Here is a 19,428-nt window from a genome sequence, read left to right as displayed (position 1 = left end):
CGTCCTGATTTGAGCCCAGCGAGGCCTGCGTTGGCCTTCTGACCTCCGGAGCCGCAGGACGGTAACTGTCGTTTGAAGCCACGGCGGCTGTAGAAACTAATACATAACGAAGACGTTTTCTCTGTCCTCGCAAGACCGCCGGTCGCACCAGGGCACCGGGTGTAGTAGGACAAGAGGGACAGGGCGCTGTGGGGTTGGGGGAGGGCTGCAGATGAGACAGGGGTGTCCGAGAAGGCTTCTGGGACCAGTGGCCCAAACGAAGACCAAGTCTAGGCTGGTCAGGCAGAAGGGCAGCCTGGTGAAGCTGGGGCCACGAGGGTGCTGAGCTCTGGGGGGGGGGGCTGGAAGGCCCGGCCACAGCCCGGAGTGCCAGGGGGTAGAGGGAGGAGAAGGGCCCGGGGGGGCCGCTCCCCAGGAGCCGAGAGCCACGGGGACACGGCAGGTGGAAGGGTCGCTGCAGCCGTGGTGGCCACGAAAGTGGGTGGAGGGGCCTGCTGGGCTCCTGCTGACGTCCGGGGCCCTGCTGGGTGGTGGGACCTCCGGCTGGTGGCAGGGGACATGGAGAGGACGGACAGCAGGGAGAGGCGTGCGTGCCACTGGTGCCCGGCCGGACCCTTGTGGACGGTAGAGCCTGACTTTGGTCTTCGGGAAGGGGCTTATGAGAGGGTGTCTGGAACCACGTATGGCTGGCCAGTGTCGTCGTTGCCGTCCTCTCTAGCTGGGGTTTCCTGTGACCATTCCGTCCCCTCTTGCCAGCTGGCTCTGGCCCCGGAGAGGCCAGGGTCTGTCTGCCCGCTGACCGTGTCCTATGTGCCGGGAGGTGCGCAGCGTGGCCCCCCGTAGCTGGTGCTGAGGCCTAGGAAAGGCCAGGCCCAGTTGCTTGACCGGGAAGTGGACGAGGAGGGGCTGGAGGGGCCCCTGGGGACAGGCCAGCGGGGAGGCAGGTGCAGGGCCTCCTCCGGCTCCGAGGTGGCCAGCCTTCCCGAGTCGGTATTTACGGAGGCAGGGATGGGGCTTCGGGGACTGATTCGTCAGTGTTAACGTGCGGAGAACGTCTGTCCGGGCCCTGGCCTGTGGGGGCACTAAAAATGGGTCCTGAAGATGTCACCGGGAGAGGCCTGTTTTGGGAACTCTGCCCACACTGATTTCTAAGGGCGTGGACTCCCCGGTGCAGGTGCCCTGGGCTGTCGGGTGAACGGGCCTCACCAGGAGGCATGGGGTGGGTGCCACACACCGGCTGTGTGACCCGGGGCACGGTTTGGCCTCAGGTTCCTCATCTGTAGGTGGGGGTGATGGTCCCCCCCCCTTTCGGGTTGGTGGGAGGATCCTGTGGGTTAAGAGGTAAAGTTATTTCTGTGTGAATTTAAAAAGCCACCGCGCTATTTTCTTCAGTGCCTTTGCTCCGAAGCTGCTTCCTCTGGGAAGTCTTCCTTGACCAAGCTGTCCTCTTCTGGTCACTCAGCAGCCAGCGTTTGTCCGTCCCTTCAGAAGATGTGAATTCAGCACGGCCAGGTGCCGGCTCTCCTGGTGCAGCAAAGCTCCTGTGTCTTCATGGTGGGGGGGGGGGGGGGGTGCTTAAAGGAACGCACAGACTGTCCCGGGTCGTGGCGCGGCACGGGGACAGGGGCCATGTGGGAGCGTTAGACGTGGCCGGTCAGGGAGCCCTCACCCCCGGAGGACCTGCGGGAGGGAGGAAGGGGCTGCAGGCAGGCGCCTGCAGGTGCAGACGGGGGTGGGCTTGGCACGCTCCGACCTGCCAGGAGGCCAGTAGGAGCTCAGTGGACCAAGAGAGGGGGTGGGAAGGGGCACAGAGTGCCGAGGGCAGGCCTGCAGGCCATGGGGAAGACTTTAGGCCGAGGAGATGGGAGGCCCCCCCGGAGGGCCTTGGCGGTGGGGCGGGGGGGTGCCGGCTGACATCCGGGCTGGAATGTTCGTTCTCCTTTGTTGAGCAGGGGGAGGGTGGGAGCCGGCCCAGGTGAGTGGGGCCGAAGCAGAGAGCGATGGGGGCTCTGGAGGTGCCCCCGGGGGCGAAGGGCCAGCTCTTCACTCACCTTGGTGGCAGAACCCGAGGGGCGCAGAGGCCCGAGCAGGGGCCACAGGCGGGCTGGCCGTCTGCTGCGGGGCCGCCCGTCCCGGGGAGGCGACGGGCGGCGGGTGTTCCTGGGTTGACAGACGGGCGTGGGGGTGCGTGTGGGGCTGGCTTCGGTGGGGGGACGGCATGAGGCCCTCTGGGGAGTGCAGACAGGGGTGTGAGGCAGTGCTCTCGGCAGTCAGCGTTTCAGGGGGCGGGGATGGGGAACGGGCAGCAGGCCGATTCCGCCAGAGTAAGACGATCAAGGTCTTGAGGAGAGGCACCGGCCCGCTGTGTTTGTTTCTTCTGAGAGGTCAGGTGGGATCGTGATGGGATAGCCTTGGGCTCGCCGGGGACCCGGAGCTGAAAGCCTGTGCAGAGTGGGGTCCGCACACGGGGGCCAGAAGAGGCACCCGGAGCCACCTCTCTCCCGGGGGTCACCCCGTCCGTGCTGCCGCTCTTGCTTGCCTGTCCTGCCTGTTCCTGGGCGTCCTGCTCACCGGGGCTCTGCCCTCGGTGGCCACGGGTGCGGTCTTGGGCAGCAGGTGCGGCCTGGGGAGCGGGGCTGGCCCTCGGGCTTCCTCTGAGCACCGCTCCCTGGGCTTCTCTCCCTCCAGGCACCAGCTTGCTGCAGGAGGTGGTCTACTTGGTGAGCCAGGGGGCCGACCCTGATGAGATCGGCTTGATGAACATCGATGAGCAGCTCCCGGTCCTGGAGTACCCCCAGCCGGGCCTGGACATCATCAAGGTACTCTCTGGGCCAGCAGCGCGCAGGCCCTGGGGCTCCCTGGGGTCCCCGAGTGACAGTGGCTCCTGAGGGGCTCAGGGGGCCCATGGCTGGGGGGAGAGGGGACAGCCAGGACAGACTGAGGCCCGCGCCCGAGGTAGGCAGTGACGGTCAGGTTGGAGCGGTGGGTGTCGTGGGTGACTTCGAGGTAGAAAGGGGGCTCCCCAGCGTGGCTCACCCCGTCTGTCGGGGGAGTGGAGGAGGTAGCCCGAAGTCCAGTCCATCCTAGTGCTCCGATGGAGCCTCCCTTCCTGTCCGTCACCTCTCAGCCCAGACCACGGTTCCTGCGTGGACTGCCCGTCCGTTCTCCCTCTAGAGGAGCATTCTGAAATACAGCTCCGAGGGTGCGCCCCGCCCTCCTCTCACTGCTCTCCGCGTAAAGTCCAGAGTCCTGTGGGAGCCGGTCTCTGCCTGCACCCCGGCCTCCAGTGCTCACGCAGCTGCCCCGGGGCGTCTGCACCCCAGTGTTGGCCACGTGGATCCAACCCGTGTCGACTCCTCCACGGAGCCCTTCTGTAGCGCCGTGCCCACCACCCGCGGGGCCCTGCCTTTGACCCTGGCGTGCAGCCGAGGACAAGACGGACAAGGCTGTCATGACCCTCTGAGAATTTGCATTCTAGCGAGGGAGACCAGCAGGGGAGGAAGAGCAAGAACCTGGGGTTTAATGGCGATACCGTATAGGGCACCGTATAGGGCACAAGGTGGGACAGCACACAGGACGGCAGGCGCCTCTGGGGGATGGCTGAGTAAGGTCCCAAGAGAGGAGCCACGCGGGCAGGCTGGGACGGGCAGCAGGGAGCGTGGGCCTGGCACATTCCGGGAGCAGCAGGAAGGCCCGATGCCGATGTGATTGGTCCAGCAGACGCCCCTGGGCACCTCGGCCTCCTGCTTCCTCTCTGCCCTTCACGGCCCGGGCAGGCCCTCTGAGCAGACCCCTGTGCCCGTGATAGCTTGGCTCACACTGTGGGTGCCCGAGGACAGGGACCACGTCTCGTCCGGTCTGGAGGGTGGCCAGATGTTGGGTGAGAAGTTTGTCAGGTGCGCTGCTGGTCCTGAGGCGGGCAAGCAGCCGTGCGTCCTCTGAACGCTATTCCCTCTGACCCTCTGCAGGAGCTGACGTCGCCTCGCCTCATCAAGAGTCACCTCCCCTACCGTTTCCTGCCCTCCGATCTCCACAATGGTGATTCTAAGGTAACCCTCCTGCCCCCACTCCCTGGCGGAGCCCCCAACAAGCAGAGACTGTCCCGTAGGGCTCAGGTCCCAGTCCTGAGTTCCCAGAGGCCTAGGCGTGCTATGACGCGTTGAAGGCCAGCTTTGAGCTCTTGTCCCTAGCGTTTTATCCGTGGTTCTAATTTAGGCTTTTCCTCGCAGCGGAACGTGGGCTTGACCAGCCTGGGTCCAGCCTTGGTCCTGTGGACCCACGGTCGAGTTCACGGTCTCTGACTTTCCTCACTTTCTCGACGTGCTCGGTTCGTGACGCTTCTGATTCTCATCAGCAGTGTCCAGACCGGCCTGTTTCTGTCCTCCAGTCCCTTTGAAGTCATGGTGCAGGACGGAAATGTAACACAGATGCCGTTGCAGGGGGAGGGTGTCCTCGGCTGGAGCGGGGCTGATCTTGGGGTGGGGGGTGGGGCGTCTGTGCGGCGGCTCCGAGGAGCAGCGACCGAGCCGTCCCTCCCTCCCGCCACAGGTCATATACATGGCTCGGAACCCCAAGGACCTGGTGGTGTCCTACTACCAGTTCCACCGCTCCCTGCGAACCATGAGCTACCGGGGCACTTTCCAGGAGTTCTGCCGGAGGTTCATGAACGACAAGCGTAAGTGTGTCGTCCGGTGCCATCAGTGGCTCCCTCGTTGCCCGTGCATGCGTGTGCCTTGTGCACGATGCCCCCGGTCCCCACGATAACCGCGTGGGTTGGGCCTGCTTTCCTGCCCACGGGCGGAGGAGCGGGGCCGGGGTGGGGGAAGCTCACCAGGGCGGCAGCCGGGGCTTCCAGCTCAGAACCCCGTCTCTCTCAGCACGTCGTTGGCGTCCTGAGAAGTTCCCCAGGTAAAAGCGTTTCTCTTCCTGCCGGGATTTTGGACAGTAGAAACGGAGGCCCAGATAGTCCTGCTGTCGGGGACAGAGGCCCGAGTGGGGACTGTGGCTTCGTGGGCCTTCAGCTGCCCTGGAGGATGGGGCAGGCAGGCTTGGGCCCCCAGCTCCCGGCTGTGTGACCGGGGCCTGCTTTGGGTTAAGGACAGGCCGTGCTCTGTACAGGAGCTCGTCTGGGGAGGGAGGAGTCAAGCTGGGGGGCCCAGCTTGCCAGGGGCCCTTCCATATGTCCCCCCCCCCCCCCACTCCCCGGGGTGGGAGAGCCCGGGCCACACCCACTGCACTGGGGCCTTGTCCGTGGAGTCGGTAGCCCCTGCCCGAGGTGGCTCTCCTGTTGCCGTCCGTGGCCTCTCGGGGGACCCTTCCGGGACCAAGAGCGGGAGTTCAGTGCGGGTTTGCACCCGGAAAGCTGGAGATGGGCCACATCAGTACTTCAGTTAGATCCGGGCCCAGACGATTCCATACCCGAGTCTGAAGATACACTTCGCATTTTATTTCCCGTCTCCCGTCTCAGCGCTCAGCCTCGCTGTCCGCTTGTGTGGCCCAGTCGGAGGTTCCGCACTGAGATTATGGGACAAGACCAGGGTGAGGTGCACGGGGGAAATCAGGAATGTCGTGTCCCAAATAAGTCCCAGGCAGCTGAACCGGAGCTCCCTCCCAAGCCTCTTGGAAGGCCGGCCCCTCACGGGTGCAGTGGAGCACACGTGGCCCTCGGTGCCCGGAGCCTGGAGCCCGGAGCTGCTCGGAATCTGCTCCAGCTCTGCTGGGGGTGGACGCGGGGGAGGTGGCCACTGCACTTGCCCCAAAGTCCCTGGAGTCCATGAAAGACCCTCTGCCCAGCCTCCTCCCCCACCCCCCCGGCCTGCCTGCCGTCTGGCTCAGGTCCTTACAGTCTGCCAGGCGTTTGGAGTAAGCCATTTAATGTGGTTTCCAAACCACGTGCTTAAGTGCCAGCATGTTCCGCTGCCTCTAGAGAAGCAGCCACCCGCATGGCGACAGCGTCCCGTAGACAGGCGGCCACCAGCTTCTGACTGCCACCTGGTGTCGGTCTTAAATTAGCTCCTGCTTGGGCCAGGGTGGTTAAAAGTTACCCCGATACAGGTGTTCCCGAGTTTTAAAGGTCACGGCACGGCCCGACACTGCAGTTCAAGGCCACACACAGTTGCTGCGATCCCACCAGAGTCTCCCGCCGCGTGTACTTAGCCCCCCAACGTCCTCTCTGTTCTCCCAGTGCTGGCAGCCCTCGCACCTCATCTGGGGCCCTCGGAGGCTCACGCTGTCCTCTCTGTGTGAGGTTCCAAAGAATTCGAAGAACACAGTGCAGCAGAAGCAGTGGCCGGGCACCGTTTGCTAATAGAGTGACCTTAGAGGACCTGCTCCCAGGGCCCTGCGTACGGGTGTTGCGGCTTGTGCACTCGGGGTGGGGGTGCCTGGGGCCGCATGCCAGGTGACGGAGCGTGGAGGCCCGTCCTGCGGGCAGGGTCACTCACGCAGAGGGGGAGAGTGAGCTGCTCTTCTCCCAGGTGATCTGCTTGGATGAGCACGTTGACTTCCAAGAACGGAGGGAACACGGTGGGGAGAGGCAGAGAGGTGCCCTGGTGGAGCTTCCTTCCCAGGGTGGCACAGCCCGAGTGGGAAAAGCAGTGTCGCCGCCGTCAGGGTCTGTCCCCTCTCTGCACCTGCTAACCGGGGCTGGGAGAGACACAGGCATGTGCTGTCCTTGTGATCATCGGCCCCGTGCGAATGACCGCTGTCCCCATCTCTCACTGTCCCCGCTGCCTGTTCTTATGTGCAGTGACCACTGTCCTCACCATCCCCACATCACCCCTCCTGTTCAGTCCCCACGTCACCCCCCATGGGCATTGCTTGCCTGTTCTGCGACTTTTCTCACACAGCCCCTTGGGATGACAGGGAGTTTTCTTGCCTTCTCTGTTCATGACTGTTCGACTCCTGCTCTGTCCCCGGACTCAGGTCACCTGAACTGTGTGCCAGCGAGGGCAGTGACCCGGGAGGCGGGTTCTCCTCTCGGGGCCCCCGTGCTTATTATTAGCCCGTTGGTGAGTTGGTCCTTGTTCCCTTCTCTGGACTCTGCCTCGTCCTCTCAAGTGGGAAGGCTGGCCTGCCTTTTAAGGCCGGCCTGCTGTGTATGGGGTGGGCGGGACGTGCCGGGCTGGCTGTGGGAGGCATGCCGGGGGGACCCCAGGCCCAGCAGCTAGACCTCTGCAGTGAGGAGACCGAGGCCCTAGCGGGCTAGGATGTAACCCGCGGTGGGTCCCTAACAAGGCCTCTTGGCTGAATCCGTGTTCGCTTTGTTCTGTCATCTCTGCCTCTTCCCCCGACCCCTGCCGGAGCCCCTGGGAAAAGCCCAAGCTTTTCCCTTGGGATCTGGTCCTTCGGGCCACCCCTCAGTGACCCCTGATGGACTCCAGCTCCCTCGGGACGCTCCTTAAGCTGTGGGGCCAGGCTGCTGCTGTGCCGCCACCTGCTGGCGAGACGGCAGACTGACGTCATGGCCCCGGGCTGGCTGGGCATGGCAGCAGTGGGTTTTCCCAGCCCGTCACGCATTTAAATCCACGAGGTTCTCTGCACCGTGGGGGGTGGAGGCTACGTTCCTGCTTGAGGTGTGACTCTGACAGGGACAGGAGCAGTCCCCTGCCACCCCCTGGCCTCCGTGTCCCTCGGCAGTCCCAGTCTGCGCAGGACTGGGTTTGTGTCCGACCAGAGGGAACAAGTCGGTGCTTTCCCCCCAACAGGCCCTGGGGCCGCGAGCATTACGTGGGTGTTCTCGCCGTGCTGGCTGCTGGCTGCCCTATAGGTCCTGTTGTCACCCCGCTTGTGGAGGATGAGGCTCAGAAAGGCCAAGCGGCCTGCCCCGGTCACACAGCCGGCGCGGGATCTGAGAGGCCGGGCCGCCTCACCCGGGGCGTGTCCTTTGCCATTCCGCTGTGCCCCCTCTGTCCCGTCTGACCTTGTGCTCTGAGCCACCTTGATGGCTCTCCTGTCCTTACACCTTTAAGTCCATTCACAGCCCTGATACACCCTTCCGGGTCTGTCCCCACGGGGGACGGGGCCCCTCGTGTCACGGTGCCTCCCTCCCGGCGTCGGTCACTCGTATCTTCGCCGCCAGTCGTCTTGGTGACTCCAGACAGGCTGGGAGCAATTTGAGCCCAAGAAGCGGGATCCACGGGCCCAGTGTTTGTGGGATGGATGGGCACCCGGGGGGGAGCAGGGCTACGGGCAGTGTGGCCAGCGCTCCTGGCTGGCGCCTAGCACCCGGCCGGGCTGCTCCTTGGTGCCTGGCAGGGCCCCGAGTTCTCTGGCTGAGGCCTTCCTCCATTTAACACGGAAGGCCCCCGGGAAGACTCATCTCGCTGAGGGAGCGGGTGAGGATCCGTGGTGTTTATACAGAACATTTCGAAGCAGTGGGGCCGCACGGACTGGCAGCCGCCCTCCCACCTGCCCATGTGGCAAACCAAAGCCCTGAGGGGTGTGGAAAGTGCGGGGGCTGTGGTGTGGGGCGTGGGCCTCGTGTGTCAGCACACACCGCCCCTCCTCCTCCCGGCGACTTCCTGGTTCTGCCCGGCATTGTGCCCGTGGCCCTCTGGCCTGGCCTGTACTTTGTCCTGCCCCCGGCGGAACCGACCGGCCCCGTGTCTCCGTCGCACCGGGCGTGGCTCCCTTCCTGGTGACCTCGTGTTAAACAGAAACTCGTGGGAGCCCGGTAGCATCCTTCCCCCTGCTGAGCAGAGGCTTTGCCCCTGGTGGTCAGGTCTTCAGGGCGTCCGGGGGTGGGGGAGGGGAGGGGCCGAGGACCGTTGGCAGGAGAGACTGGCACACAAAGCCGGGGGTCTGGGACTCGAGAAGGGGCTCACCTGGGGGACTGCCCCCGGAGCTGAGAGCTCGTTCTCCCCTTCCTGGACCACAGCTGTTGGCCAGTAAGGGCGGAACCTTCCGGAAGGCAGGGAGCCAGGCCACCCCACTTGTGCACGTTGGTTCCCCCTGGGCTGTGATTTCACCTGTCCCCTTGTCTCCGCAGTGGGTTACGGCTCCTGGTTTGAGCACGTGCAGGAGTTCTGGGAGCACCGCATGGACTCGAACGTGCTTTTCCTCAAGTATGAAGACATGCACCGGGTGAGTGCTGGGCGGGCAGCTGCCGCGGGCTTGGCGCCTTCCGCCCCTGGGCTCCTGCCGCAGGAGCCCGCCTGCCCCTTGAATGCCGTGGCGGCCGTGGCCGGAGCGTGCGGCCCGGCCTCTCCGAGACCCCCAGCTTGTGGGCGAAGGGACTCCCGTGTTCCAGGTGTGCCCGGAATCCTGGCGGCCGGTCTCCGGGCTGCGCTGGCACGTGGGACCCTGCCCTCGTCCCCCAGGCCCGGGCCCCGGGGGCAGTTTCCGGGTTGGACGGTGTGCACTTCAGAAAGCCCCGTCCGTGATTTGCCTGCCGTGGCCGGGGGAGCAGGGTGACGGCCAGACTCGCCCTGCTGCCTCCTGGCACCGGCTCCACAGGTGAATGGGGGAGAAGGGCTGAGACGGCAGAGCCCGAATTTCTCGTCTCTCGTGGCCTGATTGCCTCAGAGGGGCAGCGCTCAGATGGCTGACACGGCGGCTCCCAGGGCGAGGGCTTCTGAGTGCCCGACACCGGGTGTGGAGGAGGAAGTGGCACTAGGTGGTTGTTGCCTGAACGTTCCGGGCTCCGCCATGGTGTGGGAACAGTTGAAGGCGAGATGTGCCTGTGCCCTGGAGGGCTCGCCGGATGGAAGGAGGGCCTGCCGGGTCACGCGTCACGTAGTCCTGTGTCGCGTCATCGCTGCCGTTAGCATTTTTAATGGCCTTACCGCGTGCTGAGTTTTATCGAAAGTTCTTTGCACGTGCGTTGGCTCACTTAATTCTAGAACGCCGTTATCCTCTCTGCTGGGGCCGCGTCGTCTCTGGAGGGACGTTTGGACGGTTCCCCTTTTTTAGGACGGATGAAAGGCGAGCCTGCCCTAAGCCCCTTCCCTCTCTGGCTCCTCTGCTCCGCTTTGCCGCAGGTCCCCTCACAGTGGTCACCCCTCCTGAGCCCGCTCTGGCTGGGCTCGCCCCTGTACCCCCACGCTGCTCTGTCAGGGTCACCTGCGGCCGCCACACGGCTCAGTCCCACGGTCTCTGTCCACGTCGTCCCGCGCGACCTCCTGGCAGCAGGTGACAGGCGATCGCCCCCTCCCCCTGGCACTCAGGACGCCCCACGGTCCCACGTCCCTGGCTTCTGTCTTCCTCGGTGGTACGCCCGGGCCTCGGGCCTCAGGCCGGGCTCTCGTCTCTTGCCATCCCTGCTCCCTCCCCTGGTGACCGCCCGCCAGACGTGGACCCTCCCCGCCCTCGCTCTCCACTGGCCGCCCCTGCGCCTTTCTCCCTGAAGGGCCGCCTGGGGAGTCTCACCAGACTGCAGGTTTCCCCTCAAATGCTCCGCAGCTCCTCTGTGCGAGATCGTAGCGGCCAGGTCCATCTGTGTCCCCTGGTGAAAGTCGTGAGTCACCCTTAACTTCTGACTTCCTCTCACACCTCGTGTCCCTCTTCCCAATCCCGTGGCCTCTCTTTTCCCGATATGCCCCTATGTGACCACTCGGCCCCCAGTCTCCGTGGTCCGGGTCAGCATCACTTCCAGCCTAGGTCATCACTCGTGCGGCCTCCCGGGCGGCCTCCCTGTGTCCCCCAGGCCCGCGCCCTGTGTGACTGCAGCACGGCGGCTGCTCTGACGGTGCGCACGCCGGTCGGATTGTGCTCCTCCGGCCGCACGTCGCTCTGGGTGCAGGTCAGGTCTCACTCAGCGGCCCGGTGCCTGGGCGTCTGGCTCCGCACTGGCTGCTTGTTGTTCTTGCCACCTGCGGGGCCGGCTTCTGTTTCAGGGGCTTTGTTTGCTGTGGCCCCGCCTGGAACATTGTCCGATGCCCCACCTGCGTGGGTCGCTCCCTCACTTCTTTGGGTCTCCGTTGCCATTGGTGACACTTCCCCCGATGCCCGCTTGAATCGGCCCCTCCCCATCCAGAGCGTCCGCCCTTTCGCCCCGTGCTTTGTCATCTGTGTCTGTGTTTTGCTCACCGTCTCCCCTACCAGAGTAAGCTCCACCGGGGCTGGGAGTTTCGGTGCCTATTTCTGCTTGTACGTCCGTGCCTGATGCGTGACAGTTCTCAGGACGCGTTTGTGGATGGAAACGTGGCCTTCACGGCAGAAGCCCTTCCTCCTTGTTAAGAAGCCGGAGGCCCAGGGATCGAGGGGCTCGCCTGGGGTGGGCTGCGCAGGCTCCGTGAGGGGACGGCGAGCGAGCGAGCGAGCCTGGGAGGGCGGCTCCAGGCAGAGCAGCCCGGCGTCCTGACCAAGGCCACGGCTCAGGCGAAAGAGTTCATGTGGAGAGTCCACGTGGTTCCTGGTGGTGGGGATGGGGACAGGCACTGGGAGGGGACTCAGTGACACTAGGTAAGGTAGGCAGGGCACGGTGTAGAATTTGGCCTTGATCCTACAGAGATCTGACTGGAAACACGGAAGGAGGAGCAGGCTCTGCATGAAGAGGGGAGCTCGCTTTTGGCCTTGTTGAACTTGAGGGGACCGCAGGACGGCCAGCAGGGATGCCACGAGCAGGAGGCCACGTGACTCGAGCTCAAGGAGGGGAACAGGTGGTGTGGGGCCCTCGTGAGTCCTGCCTCCAGCGTCTGTGCCCTCCTGCAGCCTCCCATGCCGACACCGGGCCGGGCCATGCGAATTTGGAGGCCTGGATGGGCACGCCGCTCTCAGGAGCTGGGGGAGGGCTCACGTGCTGGGCTGGCCCTCGTAAACTTCGTGTGGGATGCCCGAGTGTCCCACTGGCGACGCCGGGGGAGAAGAATGGTGGCCCAGCCGCCAGCCCTGCCTGACCACCAGACGTGAGCAAGGCCGTCACGCGTCTCCCAGGCCCAGGGGTCTACGGATGGCTGCAGGCCCGGGAGGGGGGCCTCCGGGAGCTAAGTCCCTCCTCTCCCGGGTGCCGACCTGGGTGTGGGCGTGGGACCCGCTCTTGTCGAGGCCTGTCTGGGCCCCGTAAGCCGGGAGATGAGACCGCTCCTCCGTCACAGGGTTGTAAGAGGATCACAGGCGGCATCATCTTCGAGCAGGGCCTAACGCACGGGAGGTCAGTAACACTCGGCGAATGTCCGTCATTGTTCTTTTTTCACATCTTAGGGAGGTGTAGTGCATACGGTCCAGTATACAAATCATATGTCCACAGCTTGATAGATTTTTTTATGCACATACATCTGTGTAATCATCACCTAGATCGGGATCCAGAACATTCTAGGTTTTTCCAGTCAACACCTCTGCTTCCCGTTGGTGACCAGTCTTCTGATCTCTGTTGGTTCCGGTTAATTCTGCTTGTTTTCGAGCCTCCCATGAACGGAGTCCTGTGGCACATACGCGGGTGTCTGCCTTCTTTTGCTCAGCGTAACGCTTTGAGCTTCGGCAGTGCCTCGTGGGGCAGCTGGTTCTCCGTTGGTGTGGTTTTCTGTTGCGGCAGGGACACGCCAGACGCCACAACTCGTTTCGCCATCCAGTGTTGCCGGGCATTCGGGTTGCTTCCATTTGCAGTGGTCAGGAATAATAACGTCCTGTGAATGTGCTTGTGTCTCGGCAGACATAAGCTTTCTTTTCCCCTGGGCACTGACCCGGGGCGGGGGGGGGGGGGGGGTGGGCGGGCACTAGGCATGCCGGTTCCACGGAGTGTTTCACGCCCGCCTATACCATGGGCGTGTGCTCCCACACTACAGGCCTGGTGTGCAAGGAGAAACCCCGAGCCCGTTCAGCTGTGTGCACACGCACAAGGGCCCGGACAGCGGCTTCCCGGAGCCTCAGGTGACTCTGCAATGAGTAACTTGACCATTATTTTAGTTACTAAACCATGACGGAATGGGATGTAGCACGTACATAAACTTAGCAGCTACACCACAGACCTGTGCCTGGCTTCTCTGGCTTTGTTCCAGGCCCTGAAAGGTGAGGGTTCCTGCCGTGCCTTACTGGCCTCCTCAGCAAGAAGCTCAGACCCCCAGCCCTGCCTGCGCCCCTCTCAGCTGGGACTCACATTCCCAATGCCAGAGGAACCAAATGGCATTTACTGTGTCCAAGGGCCTCACTTTTTTTTTTTTTTTTAATGTTTTTATTTTATTTTTGAGACAGAGCATGAGTGGGGATGGGGCAGAGAGAGGGAGACACAGAATCCAAAGCCAGGCTCCAGGCTCCGAGCTGTCAGCACAGAGCCCGACGCAGGGCTCGAACTCACGAGCTGTGAGATCATGACCTGAGGTGAAGCTGGACGCTCAACCGACTGAGCCCCCCGGGCGCCCCCCACTCACTTCTACCGTTTATTCTTTTTTCAGAAACCTCAGTAAGGGTCTGGATGTCTTTAATAGAGATTAGAGAACTGTCACGTTTTTAGGAATTTACGTTGTTTGCATCTTACGCCAAAAAAAATAGCCCCAGGTGCACATCATCGGGCTCCAGGAGTGTGGACGGGCCTGGCGTGTTCTCGTCTTGGGTGGGAATACTTCGCAGCCGAGCTCTCTCTGCCCTGTGCGCTCCCCCAGGGGCTTCTGCGTCTCCCCCCGGCGCTGGGGGCTATGCCCGTGAGCCGGACGCCCAGCTGGCTGCCCCAGCGTGTCAACCCACAAATCCTGCCGTCGTCATCTGTGGGTGGTCTCACCAGCCACAAGTGACGAGTCTCGACTGTGACCGGCAGACCAGACACGCTAATTCACAGACGGGCAGTGAGCTCGGGAAGCCCTGCCAGCCATCCAGAGCTGGCCCACGGTGGGGACGCTGCCTGCCCGCACGGCTCGGTCTCATAACCGGGGAGCAGGCTCGTGGCAGGCAGCCGCACCTTCCTCCACCCGGTGGATGTTGTCCCCACCGGGATTCTGTCGAGGCCCTCTCCTGTGGTGTCTCCCCTGAGGGCCTGCTGTCTCTAATCTCTGTTGTTTTTTTCCTTTTAGTTAGAACTACCGCGTGGCAGGGCAAGTGAGGGGAGCTCTTTCTAGTCCGTTTCCTTCTCACGTCTCGTGTGCTCCGATCCCGGCCGAGCCCTGCACACGGGGCTTGGAGCTGAGCGTCGGAGCCCCTGCCTGGTTGGAGCCCCTTCCCCGGGGGTCAGCTGGGAGGGCAGGACGCAGGGCCCGGTGGGGAATACCCTGGGAATCCAGAGAGGAGCTGACACTCAATCCAGCTCTCCCAGAACCCTTTCTTTCTTTAAGGTTTACAAAACACCACGTCAGAGAAATTTAATGGGTTTCTTTATCCAGGCCTTCTCAGAGGCCTTAATGTGGTGATGCTTTATAAACCATCAAGGAGGCAACAGCCTCCAGCATTTTCCTAACTCGGGACCTGGACGCTGGCGGAGTCTGGAGACTGCCTGGTGACAGGTCAGGGTTCTGGGCGCATTTGGCCATGCACAGACTGAGACTATGCAGAGCCTTGGTATCTCCCAGGGAGACAGTGGCAGTGGTGGGGAGGGGCTCTGCGTGCCCCTCCGGAGACCCAGGCTGTGTCGCTAACAGTGTCACTGTCCAGAAGTGAGGAGCGTTGGGGCCAGAGATGGGCTTCCGTCCGTGGAGTCGAGCGTAACCGAATCTTCACTCCAAGCCAGCTCCTCCTGCCTGGCGAGGGGGGCTGGCCCTGGGGCCTGTCCGGGGGCCGTAGGTGCCACCTTGTTCTCCCAGCTGATTCCAGCTGATTGCGTGGACGGAAGGGGAAGGGGAGAGAGTGTGCTGGTCTGGCTCCTGGCACGGTTCTGAGCTGAGTTTTCCTGTCTTGCCGCTGTTTTCAAATGACCCCTGCGATACCAGGACCTCACGTCTGCTCCAGGTGCCCCAGACGACTGGGGTTTGAGTTCTGGCTCGGCCCCTTGAGAGCCAGGCACCCTCGGGCGGTCTCTTAACCTGGCTTTAACTTCCGGACCAGGCCAACGTCAGGTTTGTCTCGAGGACTAAGTTAGGAAGTGGGAACAGAGCACCTGGCGAGGGACCGGCCCAGAGCGCTCGGTCAGCAAAGGCGCTGCCTCTGACGGGCCCCCTGCTCTCTGCTCTTGTGTTCCAGGACCTGGTGACCATGGTGGAGCAGCTGGCCAGATTCCTGGGGGTGTCCTGCGACAAGGCGCAGCTGGAGGCCCTGAGCGAGCACTGCCACCAGCTGGTGGACCAGTGCTGCAACGCCGAGGCCCTGCCCGTGGGCCGGGGTACGCACGCGGCCCCTCCCCCCTGCCCCCCGCGTCAGCGTCCTCTGCCCTGGGCCACGTTGCTCCGGAGCCCTCTGCTCCGTGAGGGCCAGAAGGCCATCCGAAAGCCGGCCGCTGCGGATGGAGCCCCGCGGGGCCCTCCGCTGGCGTTTGCCTCGTAGCCGTGCGGGTGGCCTTTTAGGTCACGGGGAGAAGGCCGGGGTGTCCCGGGCTTTGTGGGCGGACGTTTCAGGCAGACGCCTTCCCAGACACCCCGCCCAGCAGAGCCCGGGAAGGGCTCGGGGCTGTGAAGTTTCGAAGCACGGGGCCTGCGGACGGGCCCTCCGTCCCCGCGCTGGGTGCTGGTGCCGCGCGGGCTTCTCGGAGGCCGGCGCTCGCTCCTGGCACAGAGCTGGCTCTCGGGCCTGAAGCACCTTGAGGCGGAGGACACGGTCCAGGCAGGAGCCCTCTCCGGGTCCGCCCCGGCCGCTGTCTGTCCTTCAAGGCTCATGCTATTTGAAGCCACCTGACCGTGGAGAACTTGGGCGTTAAAATAAGTGCCCTGTCCCCCGGCTGGTGGCCGTGGCCACGGCAGCCACCCTCTTGGCAGGTGTGAATTGCCGGTGACACTGGGTGCCGCGGACCTGCCTCTCGTTCCCAGCTGGGTGAATTCAGAGCGTCCGCAGGTGACGGAACGTTCCAGGGGCCGGCCCGGAAGTGCGGCTGGAGCCGGCTGCGCGTCTTGGACGCGCAGGCCTACCTGGGCTGGCGCCGCGGCGCGTCCTGCGGAGGGGCCCCTCCCGCTTTGTGCCCTTCCTCCGGACCGGGGCGGCCCGAGGCGGCCGTTCTCAAGGTCAGGCGGGGAGTGCCCTCCCGTAAAGGCAGAGCAGTCGACCGAAACGGCAGTGCCTCGCAGATTATTTCCCTGGCTGCATCTTCACAAATATTTATTATTTAAAATTTATTTGCTCTTTTTTTAGTTTTGCTTTTGCTGTGTTTTGTTATCCTTGGATGTGACCTTCTCCAGAATACCCCTTTTGGTTCGTTTGCGTGGTAACGAAGTGTCGAGAACATACTGCGTGCCCATATGCTCCTTCTGATGTGTTTGCTTTATCATTGTTTACCTTGGTTTTGCTTTATTTCAGTTCTTTGATTTTGTTTTCTTTTAGCACATTGCCTCTTTGCTCAGAAGACCTCCTTGCGTTGGTGAGAACGTAGGGCTTGAGCAGACAGCTGCGTTGCTTAAATTTGATTCATATCACAGCATATATTGCACTGTCTTGATTCCAAACCCTAAACCAGGTGGGTGACTCCTTTGATGAGCTCTCAGCTGCCTCAGCTGAGAAAAATAATCGTGGAAAAATATATTTACAGTGTGGCTGGTCTAGAAGCTTCTAATTTTGTCCCTTAGGTATCATTAGAGGGTAGCAAGAACAGCCTCTCCCGTTTGGTTTTTTTTTTTTCCTCGCCGACACTGATGTCTGATTTTGCATTACTGACGAGAAAAATCCTCGTCGTGGCAGATCTATTGGCCCAGCGTTTGCGGGCTTGCAGTTTCATACTTGAGGTCCTGCCGGGACAGGGGCTTCTGTTGTAACGGAGCTAACGAAGTCTATTTGCTAGAGACGGTCAGAGCTCCGATCTCAGAGATGCTGACGCGGAAAGGAATTCGAAATGAGCATTTCTGTCCCCCGAGGCTGTGTTACTCCAAAGCACGATGGCAGTGCCCCGGCGACGGCCTTCACGGCCCCTGGAGATGGGGGCTTAGAACCCCCCACTCCTGCCGCCCTCCCGGTCACCGTTCACATTTGACCAGACCAACCGAAGATTTTGCAGTTCACGAGGAAAGTGAGTTCAGTGGCTCCGGGGAGGCGCATGCATTTTGAGCTCTCTTTCCCCAAAGCCTTCATGAGTGAACGGGTAGCCCGTACCTGCTCGTTGGTCGGCGGGCTCCATGCCCCTGCACGCCTGCCAGGAAAGGTCTTGTGTTTTGATCGAGCCCCTGCCTGAGCCGGAGCTGCAAAGAGCGGCTGGAGATCGCCCGCGACCCACGCGGGGCTGAGTGGGTGAAGCACACACTCAGCGTCTAGTTGTGAAAGTGCGTTTCCAGTGGGGTCTTCTGTTCCCTTTAAGTTCCTCCCCAAGGTTGCAAGGGCGGGCTTCTCAAAATCTTCACCCTTGACCGAGCCAGGAGGCCTCCTGCTCACCATGAAATGTTCTGTCTTTTTGGATGATTTTTTTTTTTTTTTTCCCTTTTTAAATTATCCACAAGCAAATGCCACCTTGGCGGAGCTGTTGAGTCGAGTGAATAATGCTGGCACAGAGGACCCAAGTCCACACGATGCCTAGAGCAGCAGATCTGCTCCCCGGAGACTGTCTGTCCTCCAGGGTGTCGTGAATCCCCCGCCCTGTGCCTGGGTGCTAGGCATCCGCCAGGGAACAGGGGCAGAGGCCTTGCTTGCGAGCCTCAGCTCTGCGTATCTGTGCCCGTGGGCCCCACCCAGCAGGGAAGGGACACCAGGATGACCAGCCTCAGGGAAACGGGTTCAGGTGGCCTGTCCTGCCCCCGCTAGGCCAAGCTCCGAAGGGTCCAGAAATAGATCTGGAACCTTCCGGAACCATTTCCAAGGCTCCCTTTGGTTCGGTATCTGGCCCGGCGGCGAGTGAATTCAGCACATTCTGCTCTCGTTTGTGTTGCAGGAAGAGTCGGGCTGTGGAAGGACATCTTCACTGTCTCCATGAACGAGAAGTTTGACTTGGTGTACAAACAGAAGATGGGGAAGTGTGACCTGACGTTTGACTTTTATTTATAATCACGGCGACGGCAAACTTGCATGCTCACAGCACCCAGACACTCTACTAGCTAAAAGTCCCGTATGCACTCATTTGTTCCTTGCTGGACGAACTCCGGAAGCAGCGTGAGGCCCGGGGGAGGGAGGGACCGGCGGAGACGCCGGAGGAAGAGGGGGCCCCGCTTCCCCTCCGGAGCAGCCGTGTCGCCTTTGGGCTTTGAAGTCTCTCCGTGTCCGACCACAAGCGTTGTAAAGATGGCGGTTCTGACGGCCTGTATCATAAGTATAGAGTGTGTAACATACGCAGCTAGAACGTCTACCTTTTACAACCCCACATTATTTATTGTATTTTATAGAGCTTTTCACTTGGAAATCTAAATAAATGTCAGTAAACCAAATAGAAGTTCATTTCCGAGGGGACTCAGGAGCGAGCCACACCCAAATGGTAGGAAGATCTCAGGGTTGACTCTTTATTTTTGTAGTTCTGTTCTGTATGGCACAGCCGTTCTGTTCTCACCTGGTTTGGAGGTGACGACACAGGAGGAGTTGGGTGTGTGGGGGCCGCTGTTCCTTTCGATGAGTTCAGTGCTCTGAAACCTTCCTGAAACAAAGCAGAGACCGTCCGCTCGGCATCTGCAGGGAGGATGGCCCTCTGCCAGGGACTCCCAGCGGGTGGCCTCAGACACCCGATACGGAGGAACCCGCAGAACGTTCCTTGAGGGAACCTGCCGGGGAGGGCGGCCGACGGGCTCTCACGCGGTGACCGGAGAACCTGCCGCAGAGACCGAGCGTACGTGGAGTCTGAGTTGTCCTTCCACGAGCTCTCGTTCCCTGAGGCAGAGACCTCTTTATGCTGGCGAGCAGATGCTCCATAGTAAATTCCTCAGACTCGCTCACGGGTCAGTCTGTTCTGTGTGCACCCGAGGCTCCCGGCCACGGGAGAGCCACTTTGCGGGTCCAACGCCCTGTTTCCCTCAGACTGCTTGGCCGTCTCGCCTTTGCACCCCAGTATACCTGCGGGCGCATGGCCTTTGCACCCCAGTGTATCTGCGGGAGCACAGGTGATGTCTTCACCGCCCCACCCCTTGCTTCGTCGTCTGGCCCGCATTTGGCTGGGGAAGCAGTGAGACGCGGCCAGGCCGGCCGCCAGCGTGCGTGTTGCCGCCGCGGCGGGACTGGGGTCGTCTTGGAAGTTTACGTGGCCGGCAGGCGCCCCCGGTGGTGGCTGGAGGGTCGCCACCACGTGTAAGGGTCTCTGTGCTGTGTTGCTGTCTTGGAAGAGGTGCAGACACACGCCGGTGTTTTATGCGGCGTTGCATGGTGGGCTGGGCTGCGCCTTTTCTGTGTATCTGTGAGGGAGGCTGCTTTCTGTGAAATTTCTTTTCTATTTTTCTATTTTTAGTACTGTATGGATATTACTGAGCACCACACATGATCTGTCTGTGCTTGCTTGCATCTTTAATAAAGACACGTCCCATG

The 19,428-nt window shown here is 62.1% G+C and overlaps 1 protein-coding gene across 1 annotated transcript in view; it reads left to right on the top strand.

Annotated features, from left to right (window-relative positions):
- Positions 1-19,428, top strand: part of SULT4A1 (sulfotransferase family 4A member 1) — a 33,482-nt gene extending 14,054 nt beyond the window's left edge. Inside the window, exons 2-7 of the mRNA XM_053895120.1 lie at positions 2,689-2,819; positions 3,969-4,049; positions 4,549-4,675; positions 8,990-9,084; positions 15,040-15,178; positions 17,858-19,428. Coding sequence (XP_053751095.1) covers positions 2,689-2,819; positions 3,969-4,049; positions 4,549-4,675; positions 8,990-9,084; positions 15,040-15,178; positions 17,858-17,970 — 686 coding nt within the window. The 3' untranslated portion in view covers positions 17,971-19,428. The remainder of the gene's footprint in view (positions 1-2,688; positions 2,820-3,968; positions 4,050-4,548; positions 4,676-8,989; positions 9,085-15,039; positions 15,179-17,857) is intronic.

Source organism: Panthera pardus, unplaced genomic scaffold, assembly GCF_024362965.1.
Source record: "Panthera pardus isolate Hobbes unplaced genomic scaffold, ASM2436296v1 HiC_scaffold_6, whole genome shotgun sequence".
NCBI lineage: Eukaryota > Metazoa > Chordata > Mammalia > Carnivora > Felidae > Panthera > Panthera pardus.
Note: the sequence above shows the minus strand (reverse complement) of the source record. Positions and strands in the feature narration are given on the sequence as shown.